General features: G+C 42.0%; 1 protein-coding gene across 1 annotated transcript in view; it reads right to left on the bottom strand.

Annotated features, from left to right (window-relative positions):
• Positions 1–15,830, bottom strand: part of LOC141134106 (uncharacterized) — a 148,912-nt gene that overhangs the window by 53,597 nt on the left and 79,485 nt on the right. Inside the window, exon 3 of the mRNA XM_073623691.1 lies at positions 12,267–12,611. Within this exon, the coding sequence (XP_073479792.1) occupies positions 12,267–12,611 (345 nt within the window). The remainder of the gene's footprint in view (positions 1–12,266; positions 12,612–15,830) is intronic.

Below are 15,830 nucleotides of genomic sequence, written 5' to 3'. Positions count from 1 at the left end.
CCGATGAGGACCCTCACCCCGGACCAGAGGGTTTTTAATTACCGGCTGGCCAGAGCCAGAAGAGTGGTGGAGAACACGTTTGGAATCATGGCCAGCCGGTTCCGCCTATTTCTTACACCCATACATATGGCGGAGTACAAACTGAATCATATTATCCTGGCGTGCTGTGTTCTACACAACTTTTTACGGCAACATTCTGCCAACTATGCTGGCTCAGTTGGGCCTGAAGCCGGAATTCAAAATGAACCAACCCTGACGGCGCTTGAAAGTGGCCATCCTGGCTTGCCCTCCCTGAGTGCCCGTGATGTCCAGCTAAGATACCTTGAATTCTTTGCGGGTAGGGGGGCTATCAATATGCCAGACAATGTGTGAAACCTTTATCAAATAAAAAAAATTAAGCAAATCTTTGGTGACATTTACTGCTTGTGTTTGTTTTAGCTGACCCCGACAGAAATGTGGTGAGTCCTGAAAATGGCGTGATTGTGTAACCTTATACAAAGCATTGTTGGGTGTTATTTACTAAAGGCAAAGACACTTTGCACTACAAGTGCACTTGTAGTGCAAAGTGTCTTTGCCCTTTTAGGAAATAACCCCCATTGTCACAGAAAGCAGCAATTAGAGCACAACATAAGTTTTGGAGCATTGAGACAATAATCCACACTATCTTGATTAACAATCTTTTTAATACCTGCACAATCACATGTGCATTTTGACAAGGTTTTTCAAACAAACCAACATGTTTGTTGTATAACAATTTTTGGGGTGGCATTAGAAAAAGTTGAAATGTCCATTTAAGATAAAACAGGCATGTTTCAAACCAACAAGAAAGACAGAAATCTTGAACTTACAAAGTTCACATTTGGTAGAGCTTGAAGGCAATATCAGACATGAGTATTTAGGAACTGTGTTTGATATTGCGTTCAGATGGGGTGAAGTCACCCCAGGAAAAGCCAAATTTTGAAGATGCACACCAATTTACGAATGTCAACATGAGCTAGCTGCCATCACGGGGGATCAAGGGACGTGTTTTGGGGGAGCAACCCCTTCCTCTCAGCTACTTTATTATTAAGGAAGAGGTTGCACCCCCAAAATACGTCCATTGATCTCCTGTGATGGCAGATAGCACATGTTGACACACTGTGTGCCTCTTCAAAATTTGGCTTTTCTACAATTCGATAAAATTTTTTTAAATTGTAGCACACCATAAAAGAAAGGGATTTGGAGGGGTTTTAAACTCTCCCCAAAACATAGACAAGAAAGAATGTCAGGGGCGGGCGGAGTTACATGCATGCGCAGTGTGTATAAAGCGTAACACGCGTGCGTAGTACATACGATCTGTGAGCGGAGGAAGGAGTATCGGAGGCGCCGATTGTGATAACGAAGGTAAGAGCCAAACTTGGGCCTATACTGCTTCTAGATTGAGGCCTATATTGTAACAAGATTAGGAGAGTTTTGCCTGACATTAGGGTTTGTCTTGTGTTGTGTCTTGCAGTGAAAATGGATATCTTGAAAGATAACGACTTTATGGCAATCTTCATTGATATGTTCAGGGAGCTGCCCTGTCTGTGGGAGATAAACCACCCTGAATATAAGAACCAAACAAAGAGGAAGACAGCACTGGACAACTGGAATTTGTGAAGACGGTGATCCCCATGGCAGACATCACCTATTTGAAGATCCTAATTGGTGACCTGAGGAGCACTTATCTAAGGGAGCACAAGAAGGTCCAGGATTCCCAGAGATTCAGAGCTGCAGATGACATCTATGTCCCCAGACTGTGGTACTATGACATGCTGCATTTTCTGGCAGGTCAGACTGAACCCAGGCCAGCACTCTCCACTCTTCCTTCCATGCTTCCTTCCCCCCCACTGAGGCTTCTGACGCCCAACCTGGGCCTTCCAGGCAGCAACATGTGGAGGAGCCCAGCTTCAGCCAGGTATAGCAATGCTCTGAATATTTCTGCTTGTCCAATCAATGATGTTAACTAGATGTTAGTTTGGAGTACTAATTTATGATTGTGATTGATGATGCAAAAACTAAAACCATGTCCCTTTTTCATACACAGGGAAGTCTCAGCCAGGAGGTGGTCAGGCCAAGTAGGCTGCCTGATATGCAGGTCCCTCCCCTCTACCTGCAAAGACAAAGTGGCAGGAAGAGGAGTACCCTGGAGGAGGCTGCCATAGGCCTCTTCTGGAAGGCTACAGAGGCCCTGAGAAGCCCCCACACTGTGGAGGAGGACTTTGCTTGCATAACTGCCTGCAAAATACTGCAGATGGAGGAGGGCCAACGACTCCTGTGTGAGTCCTTAATTTTGGAAGCTCTCAATAAGGGGTTGAGGGGCCAAATAACATCTGCTACCCACATTTGTGACCTCACACATGGTCCTCCTCCACCTCCAGGTCCTACTCCTCCTCCTCCTCCTCCAGGTCCTAATACTACTCCTCCTCCTCCTCCAGGTCCTACTCCTCCTACTGCCCCATATCCAACACCAGAGCCACAGCCAGGAAGGAAGCATGGAAAGAAGACCAGAAAGTGATGACCCTGGGTCCACTCTGGTCTGGCAAATGATGCAGCCTCTTGTAGTGCCACAGCCTGGGGACACAGATGTCATCTGTTGCTTTCCGGATCTCTGGGACTTCTGGACCAGACTGCACTCCCTTACATATGGACTCCTCAGGCCATCAATTTTGCTGGTAAAGAATTGATGTCTGCCCAGGGGGTCCAAGGCTTCGCTAATTTCAGCTGTTTCTCCAGCGTTGCCTCCCTCTTTGTTTGGTTCTGAGCCCTTAATAAAGTATTTTTTGTTTCAATTATACTCACCTATGTGTGTTTTCCTTCAAAAAAGACAGTTTGTTTGTGAGGAGGCAGGTACATTTCAAAAATACAATGTGAAATTAACAAGGGACACCAACACCAAACAACCTTCTTGAGATTAAAAAATATAAGATATCAATGGTGTTGTGGTAACTTAACACACAAAACACACACAAAAATATTAGGGAGTAAAACTAACCAAAAAAGAAAACAAAGATCAGCCTTGAAAAAAAAAAACGAAAAAAAAAAAAAATAGCCTTTAAAAAACAAAAAACAAAAGAAAACAACCCAAAAATAATTTTGTCAGATGTGACAAATCAAAATATATTGAGGGAATCACAATAAATTATAAAGAAATAAGTTTGTGAGAAGTCTGTGTGAATATAAGCAGCAAAACTACTTCATTCTTCTCACATTATAAAGAAGAAGAGAGTGCGCTGTATTAAACCATTTCTTTACATTGCACCGTGATGAAAGTGTTGTATCCATTGCGAATGCTAATTTTACCAGACCGAGCTGTTCCGTCTCTGAATTTCTTCTGAGCATGCGTGGCACTTTGTGCGTCGGAACTGGCCACACACGGTCGGAATTGAAGCGATCGGATTTTGTTGTCGGAAAATTTTATAGCCTGCTCTCAAACTTTGTGTGTCGGAAAATCCGATAGAAAATTTCCGATGGAGCCCACACACGGTCGGAATGTCCAACAACACGCTCCGATCGGACAATTTCCATCGGAAAATCCGACCATGTGTACGGGGCATAACAGAGGAGGTCTAGAGCTAGAATTATTGTTCTCGCTCTAACGATCGTGGTGATACCTCACATGTGTAGTTTGAACACTGTTTTTATATGCGGGCGCTACTCACGTATGCGTTCGATTCTGCAAGCAAACTCAGTGGGACAGGGCACGTTTAAAAAAATTTGGGTTTTTTTCTTATTTATTTTACCTTTTATTTTTAAATTTTAACAATTTTTGTCACTTTAATTCCTATTACAAGGAATGTACAGTAAACATCTCTTGTAATAGAAAAAAAGCATGACAGGACCGCTTAAATATGAGATCTGGGGTCAAAAGACCTCACATCTCATATTTATACTAAAATGCAACAAAAAAATAAAAAAAATAAAATAAATGTCATTTAAAAAAAAAAAATTAAAAAAAATGTTGCTTTAAGAGCTATAGGCGGAAGTGACGTTTTGACGTTACTTCCCCCCTGCAATGGTATGGAGACAGGTGGGGGCCATCTTCCCCTCACTCATCTCCATACCCAGCAAGGGGACAGACGCGATCGTCTCTACCACTACCGACAGCTCCGGAAGTAAGCGGCGGGGGGGCCCTCTCCCGCCGCTAATAAAAGTGATCTTGCGGCGAATCTGATGCAGAGACCACTTTTATCTGAAAGTCGACCACGCGCTGAAGAGGATACCGGGGTTATGGTAGCTAGCTGCTGTCATAACAACGATACTTCTCTTCAAACAGCCGTCGTATAACGATGGTGGGCAGTCCGGAAGTGGTTAATGGCTGTGTGTTGAGTTATTTTGAGGGGACAGCAAATTGACAGTTATACAAGCTGTACACTCACTACTTTACATTGTAGAAAAGTGTCATTTCTTCAGTGTTGTCACATGAAAAGATAGAATAAAATATTTACAAAAATGTGAGGGTGTACTCACTTTTGTGAGATACTGTATATATACATATTTATAAAATCTTTTCCAGCATTCCTTCTGAAGAGCAATCCTTGCAGGGTCTCTGTTCTGGCAATGGATGCATGAGCCCAAGCACTTTTTTATCACTCTCACAGGCAAGTATGTATGATATATTAGAAATGATAGAAGGGTTTGGCGCTGTTCCTATTTAGTTTCCTACCTCCATATAGGTTACTAGATTAAAATAAATTCTTAGGTGCACCGTGCATATATCAAATATTAAATACAAATTAACAATATGAATTCCCAAGTATACCGTGCATGTGTCAATTAAATATTCTGTTGCAATATTGTGCAATCATAGGTGATACATAGACATAACTTAAATGCTTACATATGTAATATTGCTAGGGAGGGAAGAAGGGGGGGGGGGGAGGAGGAAAGGGGGGGGGGGAAGGGAGAAGGGAGTGAGATAGGGAGGTGGGGAGGGGTGTAGGAAATCTGTTCCTAAGGAAAATTACAATAACAAGATAAAGTGCAAATGTGCTGGTGCAATCCAAAAGGCAACAGTGACAAGATAAAAGTGCAAACGTGCTTCAAAATTCTTTAGTAAGTCTCTTGTGTCATATTCTTGTGCTGTGGTGATAATCCTTCACTTATAATATCTCTTTGCTCTGAAAGTGCAGCCACTCACCAGATCACTTCACCCCTGCGGGGGTAGTAGGCAGTTACAGTTTTATCGCCACTGTACAGCGATCGCTGGCGGGCTCAGGATCGTGGTATATCATATATAAAAAGAGAGGGAGTGCCCATAGCGTAAAATTGCTTTAAAAAAGTTTTATTACACAAAATGAAAGGGTACTCACACTTTTGCAGTAAAAATCAAGCGAAATGGTAAAAACGTCAAAACCGTCATTAATATCCTTCAGCGCTGGTACAGGAGGTGATGTTTGGGAAGCACAGATTAGGCCACGCCCTACGCGTTTCGTCGTTAGGACGTCTACGGGAGCGTGACCTGTGTTGTGTCTTCCCATCCTTATATAGTGTGTGTGGTGTCCCCTTGTTAAATTTTCAATTGGCATCCATTTTCCCGCGGACCGGAAGTTCGTCCGCGGCCATTTTGTTTGTATTTTGCAGACAGAAGTCCGACTTCCTGTGTTAATAGCAGTGGGACTACTAGTGGCCAATTTGTCTGAGCTATTTTTAGACAGTAGTTCAAGTTACCTGTCTCTGTGTATTTGTATTGCATAGTCCGGCGGCCATTTTGCCTGTGTTTTTGTGGACAATGGAGACCGGCGGCCATTTTGCCTATGTTTTTGTGGACAATGGAGACCGTAAACAATTCTCCCCATTGTTTGTATTGCATAGTCCGGTGGCCATTTTGCCTGTGTTTTTGTGGACAATGGAGACCGTAAATAGATCTCCCTATTGATGAGACCGGCGGCCATTTTGCCTATGTTTTTGTGGACAATGGAGACCGTAAACAATTCTCCCCATTGTTTGTATTGCATAGTCCGGCGGCCATTTTGCCTGTGTTTTTGTGGACAATGGAGACCGTAAATAGATCTCCCTATTGATGTCAACTGCAGATATATGGTGTTAAATCTATCACACACTATAAAAGGTTTATTGTACATTAATCGGCTTGCTTTATATGACGCTAAAAATCATACTAAATTCAAAATGATTTAAAACCCATAAGAAATACATAAAGAAACATTAAGAATACATAAAAATCAATGCAAGTAAAAATTAAAATTAAAATTAAAATCATGAGGAGCACATAGAGGATCATGAGGAATACTTAAATGGGAGCTTACTAAATACATATCGTTCTTAAATTAAAATAAATAAAATAAATTGGAAAAAATTGGGAAAAAATTAATTAAATAAATAAAACTTAACTTCATATATTATATGGCATTTTTTGTGTATCTGAAGAGAGGGGGAACATATTTTTATTTTTAAGGGGGCTTGTTGTATATATTAATCTTTTAGGGTGTCCACATTTATACATTATATATCCTTATTTTTAAGAGTAATTACTTCTATAGTGCGTACGTGAGAAAGGAATCTTAGATTTTTTTATATTTAGCATTTCTTTCTGGATATTATGTCCCATACATGGACTATATGAAGAAGATATATGTAAAAAATTATAAAAATATTATAAAAGACAGTATAAAAATATATATATACTAGTATAAAATGGCTTAAGGAAGACAGGAAGAATAAAACGGGAGGAGAAGGGTTAATTTCGAAATCTGTATTATACTATTCGTGCGTGTATATATATATACTAGAGGGTGTACTGGGTCTGTTGGTTATTTTTCATGTTTATATCCTATTGCGGTACTTTCTGCTCATTTATAGGGAAGAAGGAAAAAGGGGGTAATTAGATGTCAGAGTGTTTATGTGTCGAGAGTATAGGTGCTCTATGTCTCCCATATTTGATATGAATATTAATAATTTGTTAGGAAGCAGTTGAGGTCGAGGTCAATGTTCATGCCCATAGGCTGCAGGGTATCTAATAAGAATATCCACTTGGTTTCGTTTTGTGAGACCTTAATTTTTTTATTTTCGCCTCTCCAGTGACCCTTGATTTTATCTATTGCGTAAAAGGTCATCTGTGCCGGGTCTCTATTGTGGTAATCTCTGAAATGCCTGGACACGCTGTGTTTGTTAAAACCTTTCTTGATGTTTTTAATGTGTTCTCTGACCCTGACATGCAGCTCTCTCGTTGTCCTTCCTACATATTGCTTCCGACATGGGCACTCTAACACGTAAGTGACGTGGGTACTGTGGCAGGTAATGAGCTCTCGAATATTGAACTCTTTTCCATTAGCAGTAGACCTAAATTTCGTTGTTTTCTTGCTGGTTCTTTTGCTGGTTCTGCAAGGTAAACATTTGCCACATTTAAAAAACCCTTTTAAACCTTTTCCTATTTTTATCTCCCTAGGTGGATCTATTGCATTGTGTACCAGTTTGTTCCTCAGAGTTGGTGCTTTTTTGTAGATGAAAACTGGTTTCCTAGGCAATATAGAGTTAAGGGTCCTATCAGATTGTAAAATGGGCCAATGTTTTTTAATTATAGTCTCCACATGTTTGTATTGTCTATTGTACCCCGTTAGAAAAGCTACTTCCGGTTTTTCATTTTTTGTTCTTCTATGTTGTATTCCTGTTTCGTCTAACATTTTGTTTCTGTCCATTTTCCCGATGGTGTGTTTCATTGCCACTAGGTCCTTTCTTTTATATCCCTTTTCCACAAACTTGTTTATTAGAGTGTCCGTTTGTCTCTCATAATCGTGTTTGTTGGAGCAATTCCTATATAACCGCATGAACTGACCCTTAGGTATATTTCCTAGCCAACGGGGGTGATGGCAACTGCTAGTTGGGATATACCCATTTCTGTCCGTAGTTTTGAAATATGTTCTTGTTTTCAGCTGTCCATCCTCTTTATATATTTGTAGGTCCAGATAATCCACAGTCTCTTTATTCCAGTTTCCTGAGAAGGTCAGTCCATAGGCATTGCCATTGATCTCGTCGAAGAAATTCTGTAATTCCTCTATCGTACCCCTCCATACCATGACAATGTCGTCAATGTACCTCCTGTATAATTTCAGATTTCTTCTTTCCTTACTATAAATTTGTTCCTCCTCCCATTTATTGAGTAGTAAATTGGCTACGCTGGGGGCATACTTAGCCCCCATGGCTACTCCTTTTATTTGGGAGTAGAAGTCACAGCTGAAAACAAGAACATATTTCAAAACTACGGACAGAAATGGGTATATCCCAACTAGCAGTTGCCATCACCCCCGTTGGCTAGGAAATATACCTAAGGGTCAGTTCATGCGGTTATATAGGAATTGCTCCAACAAACACGATTATGAGAGACAAACGGACACTCTAATAAACAAGTTCGTGGAAAAGGGATATAAAAGAAAGGACCTAGTGGCAATGAAACACACCGTCGGGAAAATGGACAGAAACAAAATGTTAGACGAAACAGGAATACAACATAGAAGAACAAAAAATGAAAAACCGGAAGTAGCTTTTCTAACGGGGTACAATAGACAATACAAACATGTGGAGACTATAATTAAAAAACATTGGCCCATTTTACAATCTGATAGGACCCTTAACTCTATATTGCCTAGGAAACCAGTTTTCATCTACAAAAAAGCACCAACTCTGAGGAACAAACTGGTACACAATGCAATAGATCCACCTAGGGAGATAAAAATAGGAAAAGGTTTAAAAGGGTTTTTTAAATGTGGCAAATGTTTACCTTGCAGAACCAGCAAAAGAACCAGCAAGAAAACAACGAAATTTAGGTCTACTGCTAATGGAAAAGAGTTCAATATTCGAGAGCTCATTACCTGCCACAGTACCCACGTCACTTACGTGTTAGAGTGCCCATGTCGGAAGCAATATGTAGGAAGGACAACGAGAGAGCTGCATGTCAGGGTCAGAGAACACATTAAAAACATCAAGAAAGGTTTTAACAAACACAGCGTGTCCAGGCATTTCAGAGATTACCACAATAGAGACCCGGCACAGATGACCTTTTACGCAATAGATAAAATCAAGGGTCACTGGAGAGGCGAAAATAAAAAAATTAAGGTCTCACAAAACGAAACCAAGTGGATATTCTTATTAGATACCCTGCAGCCTATGGGCATGAACATTGACCTCGACCTCAACTGCTTCCTAACAAATTATTAATATTCATATCAAATATGGGAGACATAGAGCACCTATACTCTCGACACATAAACACTCTGACATCTAATTACCCCCTTTTTCCTTCTTCCCTATAAATGAGCAGAAAGTACCGCAATAGGATATAAACATGAAAAATAACCAACAGACCCAGTACACCCTCTAGTATATATATATACACGCACGAATAGTATAATACAGATTTCGAAATTAACCCTTCTCCTCCCGTTTTATTCTTCCTGTCTTCCTTAAGCCATTTTATACTAGTATATATATATTTTTATACTGTCTTTTATAATATTTTTATAATTTTTTACATATATCTTCTTCATATAGTCCATGTATGGGACATAATATCCAGAAAGAAATGCTAAATATAAAAAAATCTAAGATTCCTTTCTCACGTACGCACTATAGAAGTAATTACACTTAAAAATAAGGATATATAATGTATAAATGTGGACACCCTAAAAGATTAATATATACAACAAGCCCCCTTAAAAATAAAAATATGTTCCCCCTCTCTTCAGATACACAAAAAATGCCATATAATATATGAAGTTAAGTTTTATTTATTTAATTAATTTTTTCCCAATTTTTTCCAATTTATTTTATTTATTTTAATTTAAGAACGGTATGTATTTAGTAAGCTCCCATTTAAGTATTCCTCATGATCCTCTATGTGCTCCTCATGATTTTAATTTTAATTTTAATTTTTACTTGCATTGATTTTTATGTATTCTTTATGTTTCTTTATGTATTTCTTATGGGTTTTAAATCATTTTGAATTTAGTATGATTTTTAGCGTCATATAAAGCAAGCCGATTAATGTACAATAAACCTTTTATAGTGTGTGATAGATTTAACATCATATATCTGCAGTTGACATCAATAGGGAGATCTATTTACGGTCTCCATTGTCCACAAAAACACAGGCAAAATGGCCGCCGGACTATGCAATACAAACAATGGGGAGAATTGTTTACGGTCTCCATTGTCCACAAAAACATAGGCAAAATGGCCGTCGGTCTCATCAATAGGGAGATCTATTTACGGTCTCCATTGTCCACAAAAACACAGGCAAAATGGCCGCCGGACTATGCAATACAAACAATGGGGAGAATTGTTTACGGTCTCCATTGTCCACAAAAACATAGGCAAAATGGCCGCCGGTCTCCATTGTCCACAAAAACACAGGCAAAACGGCCGCCGGACTATGCAATACAAATACACAGAGACAGGTAACTTGAACTACTGTCTAAAAATAGCTCAGACAAAATGGCCACTAGTAGTCCCACTGCTATTAACACAGGAAGTCGGACTTCTGTCTGCAAAATACAAACAAAATGGCCGCGGACGAACTTCCGGTCCGCGGGAAAATGGATGCCAATTGAAAATTTAACAAGGGGACACCACACACACTATATAAGGATGGGAAGACACAACACAGGTCACGCTCCCGTAGACGTCCTAACGACGAAACGCGTAGGGCGTGGCCTAATCTGTGCTTCCCAAACATCACCTCCTGTACCAGCGCTGAAGGATATTAATGACGGTTTTGACGTTTTTACCATTTCGCTTGATTTTTACTGCAAAAGTGTGAGTACCCTTTCATTTTGTGTAATAAAACTTTTTTAAAGCAATTTTACGCTATGGGCACTCCCTCTCTTTTTATATATGATATACCACGATCCTGAGCCCGCCAGCGATCGCTGTACAGTGGCGATAAAACTGTAACTGCCTACTACCCCCGCAGGGGTGAAGTGATCTGGTGAGTGGCTGCACTTTCAGAGCAAAGAGATATTATAAGTGAAGGATTATCACCACAGCACAAGAATATGACACAAGAGACTTACTAAAGAATTTTGAAGCACGTTTGCACTTTTATCTTGTCACTGTTGCCTTTTGGATTGCACCAGCACATTTGCACTTTATCTTGTTATTGTAATTTTCCTTAGGAACAGATTTCCTACACCCCTCCCCACCTCCCTATCTCACTCCCTTCTCCCTTTCCCCCCCCCCCTTTCCTCCTTCCCCCCCCCTTCTTCCCTCCCTAGCAATATTACATATGTAAGCATTTAAGTTATGTCTATGTATCACCTATGATTGCACAATATTGCAACAGAATATTTAATTGACACATGCACGGTATACTTGGGAATTCATATTGTTAATTTGTATTTAATATTTGATATATGCACGGTGCACCTAAGAATTTATTTTAATCTAGTAACCTATATGGAGGTAGGAAACTAAATAGGAACAGCGCCAAACCCTTCTATCATTTCTAATATATCTCAGCTGTCCCCATTTTAGGGTGACTGCCTGTTGAGAGGCAGCAGTTCCAAACTTTACCAATTAAGTCTTTATGTCCACTGCGCGGGTTCACCATCCCTTTACAAGTATGTATGATACCCCTGAACATATATGTTTTCTAGATATTCCACATACCCAACTAAGCGTCTACATTCTGTTTTTTGCTTATTTAGGATTGTATCCCCCAATGTGGCCCCAGTGAGTTCTGGTTCTCCTTTTGTGGGGTGAACATTTGTTAATGCTCCTCCAGGACTACAATCTTGCTATTTACCGTGAAAACCTTTGACATTCACTAATGTGGGATGAATGGGAAGGAGCTCTTGAGACTGTGTCTTAACTTTTAATACATCATGGAATGTTTAAATGTACACCTTGAAAGTGATTGTAGGTTGATTCTTTATCAAACTACATTTCCTCAATATATTTATGACATTATATTACTATTATTATTTCTGACCCTTGTGTTTTTATATTATAGACATTGGATATCTCCTCTACCCCTGATGAAGTTGTATTCTTAACTCTGAAATGCGTTGGTTGGAAATCTACTATTGTCATCTTTTCTGTACAAGTCTCTGCATTGATAGTCACCCATGTTACATTTTCTTATGGAAATGTGTTTACCAATGTGTGTTAAATAAACGTGCATATATTTTAAATTTACTTCAATTGACTTGTGTCAAAGTGCCTCCAAAGTCCCGCCTCCAGGGGAATTTTTTGTTCTTCATTGTGTAATTTGATGTTGAAAACTGAAAATATCTTACCTGCTATCACTACCTGGGTGCCGTGTGTAGATGGTGGTCCATCTAATCTTGTTCTTGTCTTCACCTCACAGCAGTATTGCCGACTGTCAGAATCTTTAACACTCTCTATGTGCAATAGGAAGATCTTCTCAGATTTCTGTACTCTCCATCGTCCAACCTTGTGTGTTATATTTTGTGTATTCCATATTAAAAATTCATTATTTTCAAAACACAGATCACTTGTTCCTACCCTCCAGATAATCTCCTCTATAGCATCAGGTGATCTATTATGAAGAGCACACGGTATAGAGATATCTTCTCCAATCACAGCAGGGACAACATCCGGATGTTCTACAGAGAACTGGTCTGTAGAAAAAAAGAAAAAAAACCACATTATCTATTAAGATAATCTCCAAACCAACAGCTAAGAACACGGATTGTATATATATATATATATATATATATATATATACACACACACATACACAGTACTGTTTTGCCTTCTGAGCGATTTATATTTCTAGTTATCCAGTTCCAAGATTTGCACAGTTCTTCCACACAGCACAGTCCTGTCTGACAGAGCGGAAAATATGATTTTCTTTTGCTTGCATTTAGTAGATCACACCTCTACATTGTGAATGGACAGTGAAAGTAAAAGCAGCAGACTGATAAATGTATCTATCACTCTGCTCTCTTCTCCTGTCAGCATTTACCTTGTTAATATGTATGGACTGCAATACAACTCAATGGCTCCTTGTGCTACATCTCCCTCATGCAATCTGAGCTTGGCTGTACAGGTGATTGCAAAAATAAAAATCTTACCTTCTTGCTACTTGCATGTATTTACACTGTTTGTGTTAAAAAAATGCATATGATGGTGTATTAAAGTGATTACATAAGCTGTACCTCTTTATCTGCAGCCCGTTCTTCTCCAGAGCCCTTCAAAGTACACATATCGGGAGGAGAGCTGAGTGTAATCTGAGACTTGAGAGGAGAAAATGGACACATCCCCTCTATGCTGTCTCATATGGAAATAGGGCTGCCAATCACCTGTCGTTTACTGGAGCAGGGGGGCGGGACCATCACCCGGGATTCTGTGGTGTCCTTATAACCTGTCAAACATGGCTCATGCAGATAGCATGATAACTATGGGCTGACCAAGTCCTTCCTCCTGCAGGGTGATACAGACAGAAGGGAGCTATGAGTCTGTCCTCCTCCTGCAGGGTGATACAGAAGGGAGCTATGAGTCTGTCCTCCTCCTGCAGGGTGATACAGAAGGGGGCTATGAGTCTGTCCTCCTCCTGCAGGGTGATACAGAAGGGGGCTATGAGTCTGTCCTCCTCCTGCAGGGTGATATAGACAGAAGGGAGCTATGAGTCTGTCCTCCTCCTGCAGGGTGATACAGAAGGGAGCTATGAGTCTGTCCTCCTCCTGCAGGGTGATACAGACAGAAGGGGGCTATGAGTCTGTCCTCCTCCTGCAGGGTGATACAGACAGAAGGGAGCTATGAGTCTGTCCTCCTCCTGCAGGGTAATACAGACAGAAGGGAGCTATGAGTCTGTCCTCCTCCTGCAGGGTAATACAGACAGAAGGGAGCTATGAGTCTGTCCTCCTCCTGCAGGGTGATACAGAAGGGGGCTGTGAGTCTGTCCTCCTCCTGCAGGGTGATACAGAAGGGAGCTATGAGTCTGTCCTCCTCCTGCAGGGTAATACAGACAGAAGGGGCTATGAGTCTGTCCTCCTCCTGCAGGGTGATACAGAAGGGGGCTATGAGTCTGTCCTCCTCCTGCAGGGTGATATAGACAGAAGGGGACTATGAGTCTGTCCTCCTCCTGCAGGATGATACAGACAGAAGGGGCTATGAGTCTGTCCTCCTCCTGCAGGGTGATACAGACAGAAGGGAGCTATGAGTCTGTCCTCCTCCTGCAGGGTGATACAGACAGAAGGGAGCTATGAGTCTGTCCTCTTCCTGCCGGGTGATACATACAGAAGGGGGCTATGAGTCTGTCCTCCTCCTGCAGGGTGATACAGACAGAAGGGAGCTATGAGTCTGTCCTCCTCCTGCAGGGTGATACAGACAGAAGGGAACTATGAGTCTGTCCTCCTCCTGCAGGGTGATACAGAAGGGAGCTATGAGTCTGTCCTCCTCCTGCAGAGTGATATAGACAGAAGGGAGCTACGAGTCTGTCCTCCTCCTGCATGATGATACATAAGGGAGCTATGAGTCTGTCCTCCTCCTGCAGGGTAATACAGACAGAAGGGGGCTATGAGTCTGTCCTCCTCCTGCAGGGTGATACAGAAGGGGGCTATGAGTCTGTCCTCCTCCTGCAGGGTGATACAGACAGAAGGGAGCTATGAGTCTGTCCTCCTCCTGCAGGGTGATACAGACAGAAGGGGGCTATGGGTCTGTCCTCCTCCTGCAGGGTGATACAGACAGAAGAGAGCTATGAGTCTGTCCTCCTCCTGCAGGGTGATACAGACAGAAGAGGGCTATGAGTCTGTCCTCCTCCTGCAGGGTAATACAGACAGAAGGGAGCTATGAGTCTGTCCTCCTCCTGCAGGGTGATACAGAAGGGGGCTATGAGTCTGTCCTCCTCCTGCAGGGTGATACAGAAGGGGGCTGTGAGTCTGTCCTCCTCCTGCAGGGTGATACAGAAGGGAGCTATGAGTCTGTCCTCCTCCTGCAGGGTAATACAGACAGAAGGGGCTATGAGTCTGTCCTCCTCCTGCAGGGTGATACAGAAGGGGGCTATGAGTCTGTCCTCCTCCTGCAGGGTGATATAGACAGAAGGGGACTATGAGTCTGTCCTCCTCCTGCAGGATGATACAGACAGAAGGGGCTATGAGTCTGTCCTCCTCCTGCAGGGTAATACAGACAGAAGGGAGCTATGAGTCTGTCCTCTTCCTGCCGGGTAATAGATACAGAAGGGAGCTATGAGTCTGTCCTCCTCCTGCAGGGTGATACAGACAGAAGGGAGCTATGAGTCTGTCCTCTTCCTGCCGGGTAATACATACAGAAGGGAGCTATGAGTCTGTCCTCCTGCAGGGTGATGCAGACAGAAGGGAGCTATGAGTCTGTCCTCCTCCTGCAGGGTGATACAGAAGGGAGCTATGAGTCTGTCCTCCTCCTGCAGGGTGATATAGACAGAAGGGAGCTACGAGTCTGTCCTCCTCCTGCATGATGATACAGAAGGGAGCTATGAGTCTGTCCTCCTCCTGCAGGGTAATACAGACAGAAGGGGGCTATGAGTCTGTCCTCCTCCTGCAGGGTGATACAGAAGGGGGCTATGAGTCTGTCCTCCTCCTGCAGGGTGATACAGACAGAAGGGAGCTATGAGTCTGTCCTCCTCCTGCAGGGTGATACAGACAGAAGGGGGCTATGGGTCTGTCCTCCTCCTGCAGGGTGATACAGACAGAAGAGAGCTATGAGTCTGTCCTCCTCCTGCAGGGTGATACAGACAGAAGGGAGCTATGAGTCTGTCCTCCTCCTGCAGGGTGATATAGACAGAAGGGGACTATGAGTCTGTCCTCCTCCTGCAGGGTGATACAGACAGAAGGGTGCTATGAGTCCTCCTCCTCCTGCAG

Source organism: Aquarana catesbeiana, linkage group LG03 (assembly GCF_042186555.1).
Source record: "Aquarana catesbeiana isolate 2022-GZ linkage group LG03, ASM4218655v1, whole genome shotgun sequence".
In the NCBI taxonomy this organism is placed as follows: domain Eukaryota; kingdom Metazoa; phylum Chordata; class Amphibia; order Anura; family Ranidae; genus Aquarana; species Aquarana catesbeiana.
The sequence above is the reverse complement of the archived record's forward strand: the minus strand, read 5'-3'. Positions and strand labels throughout refer to the sequence as shown.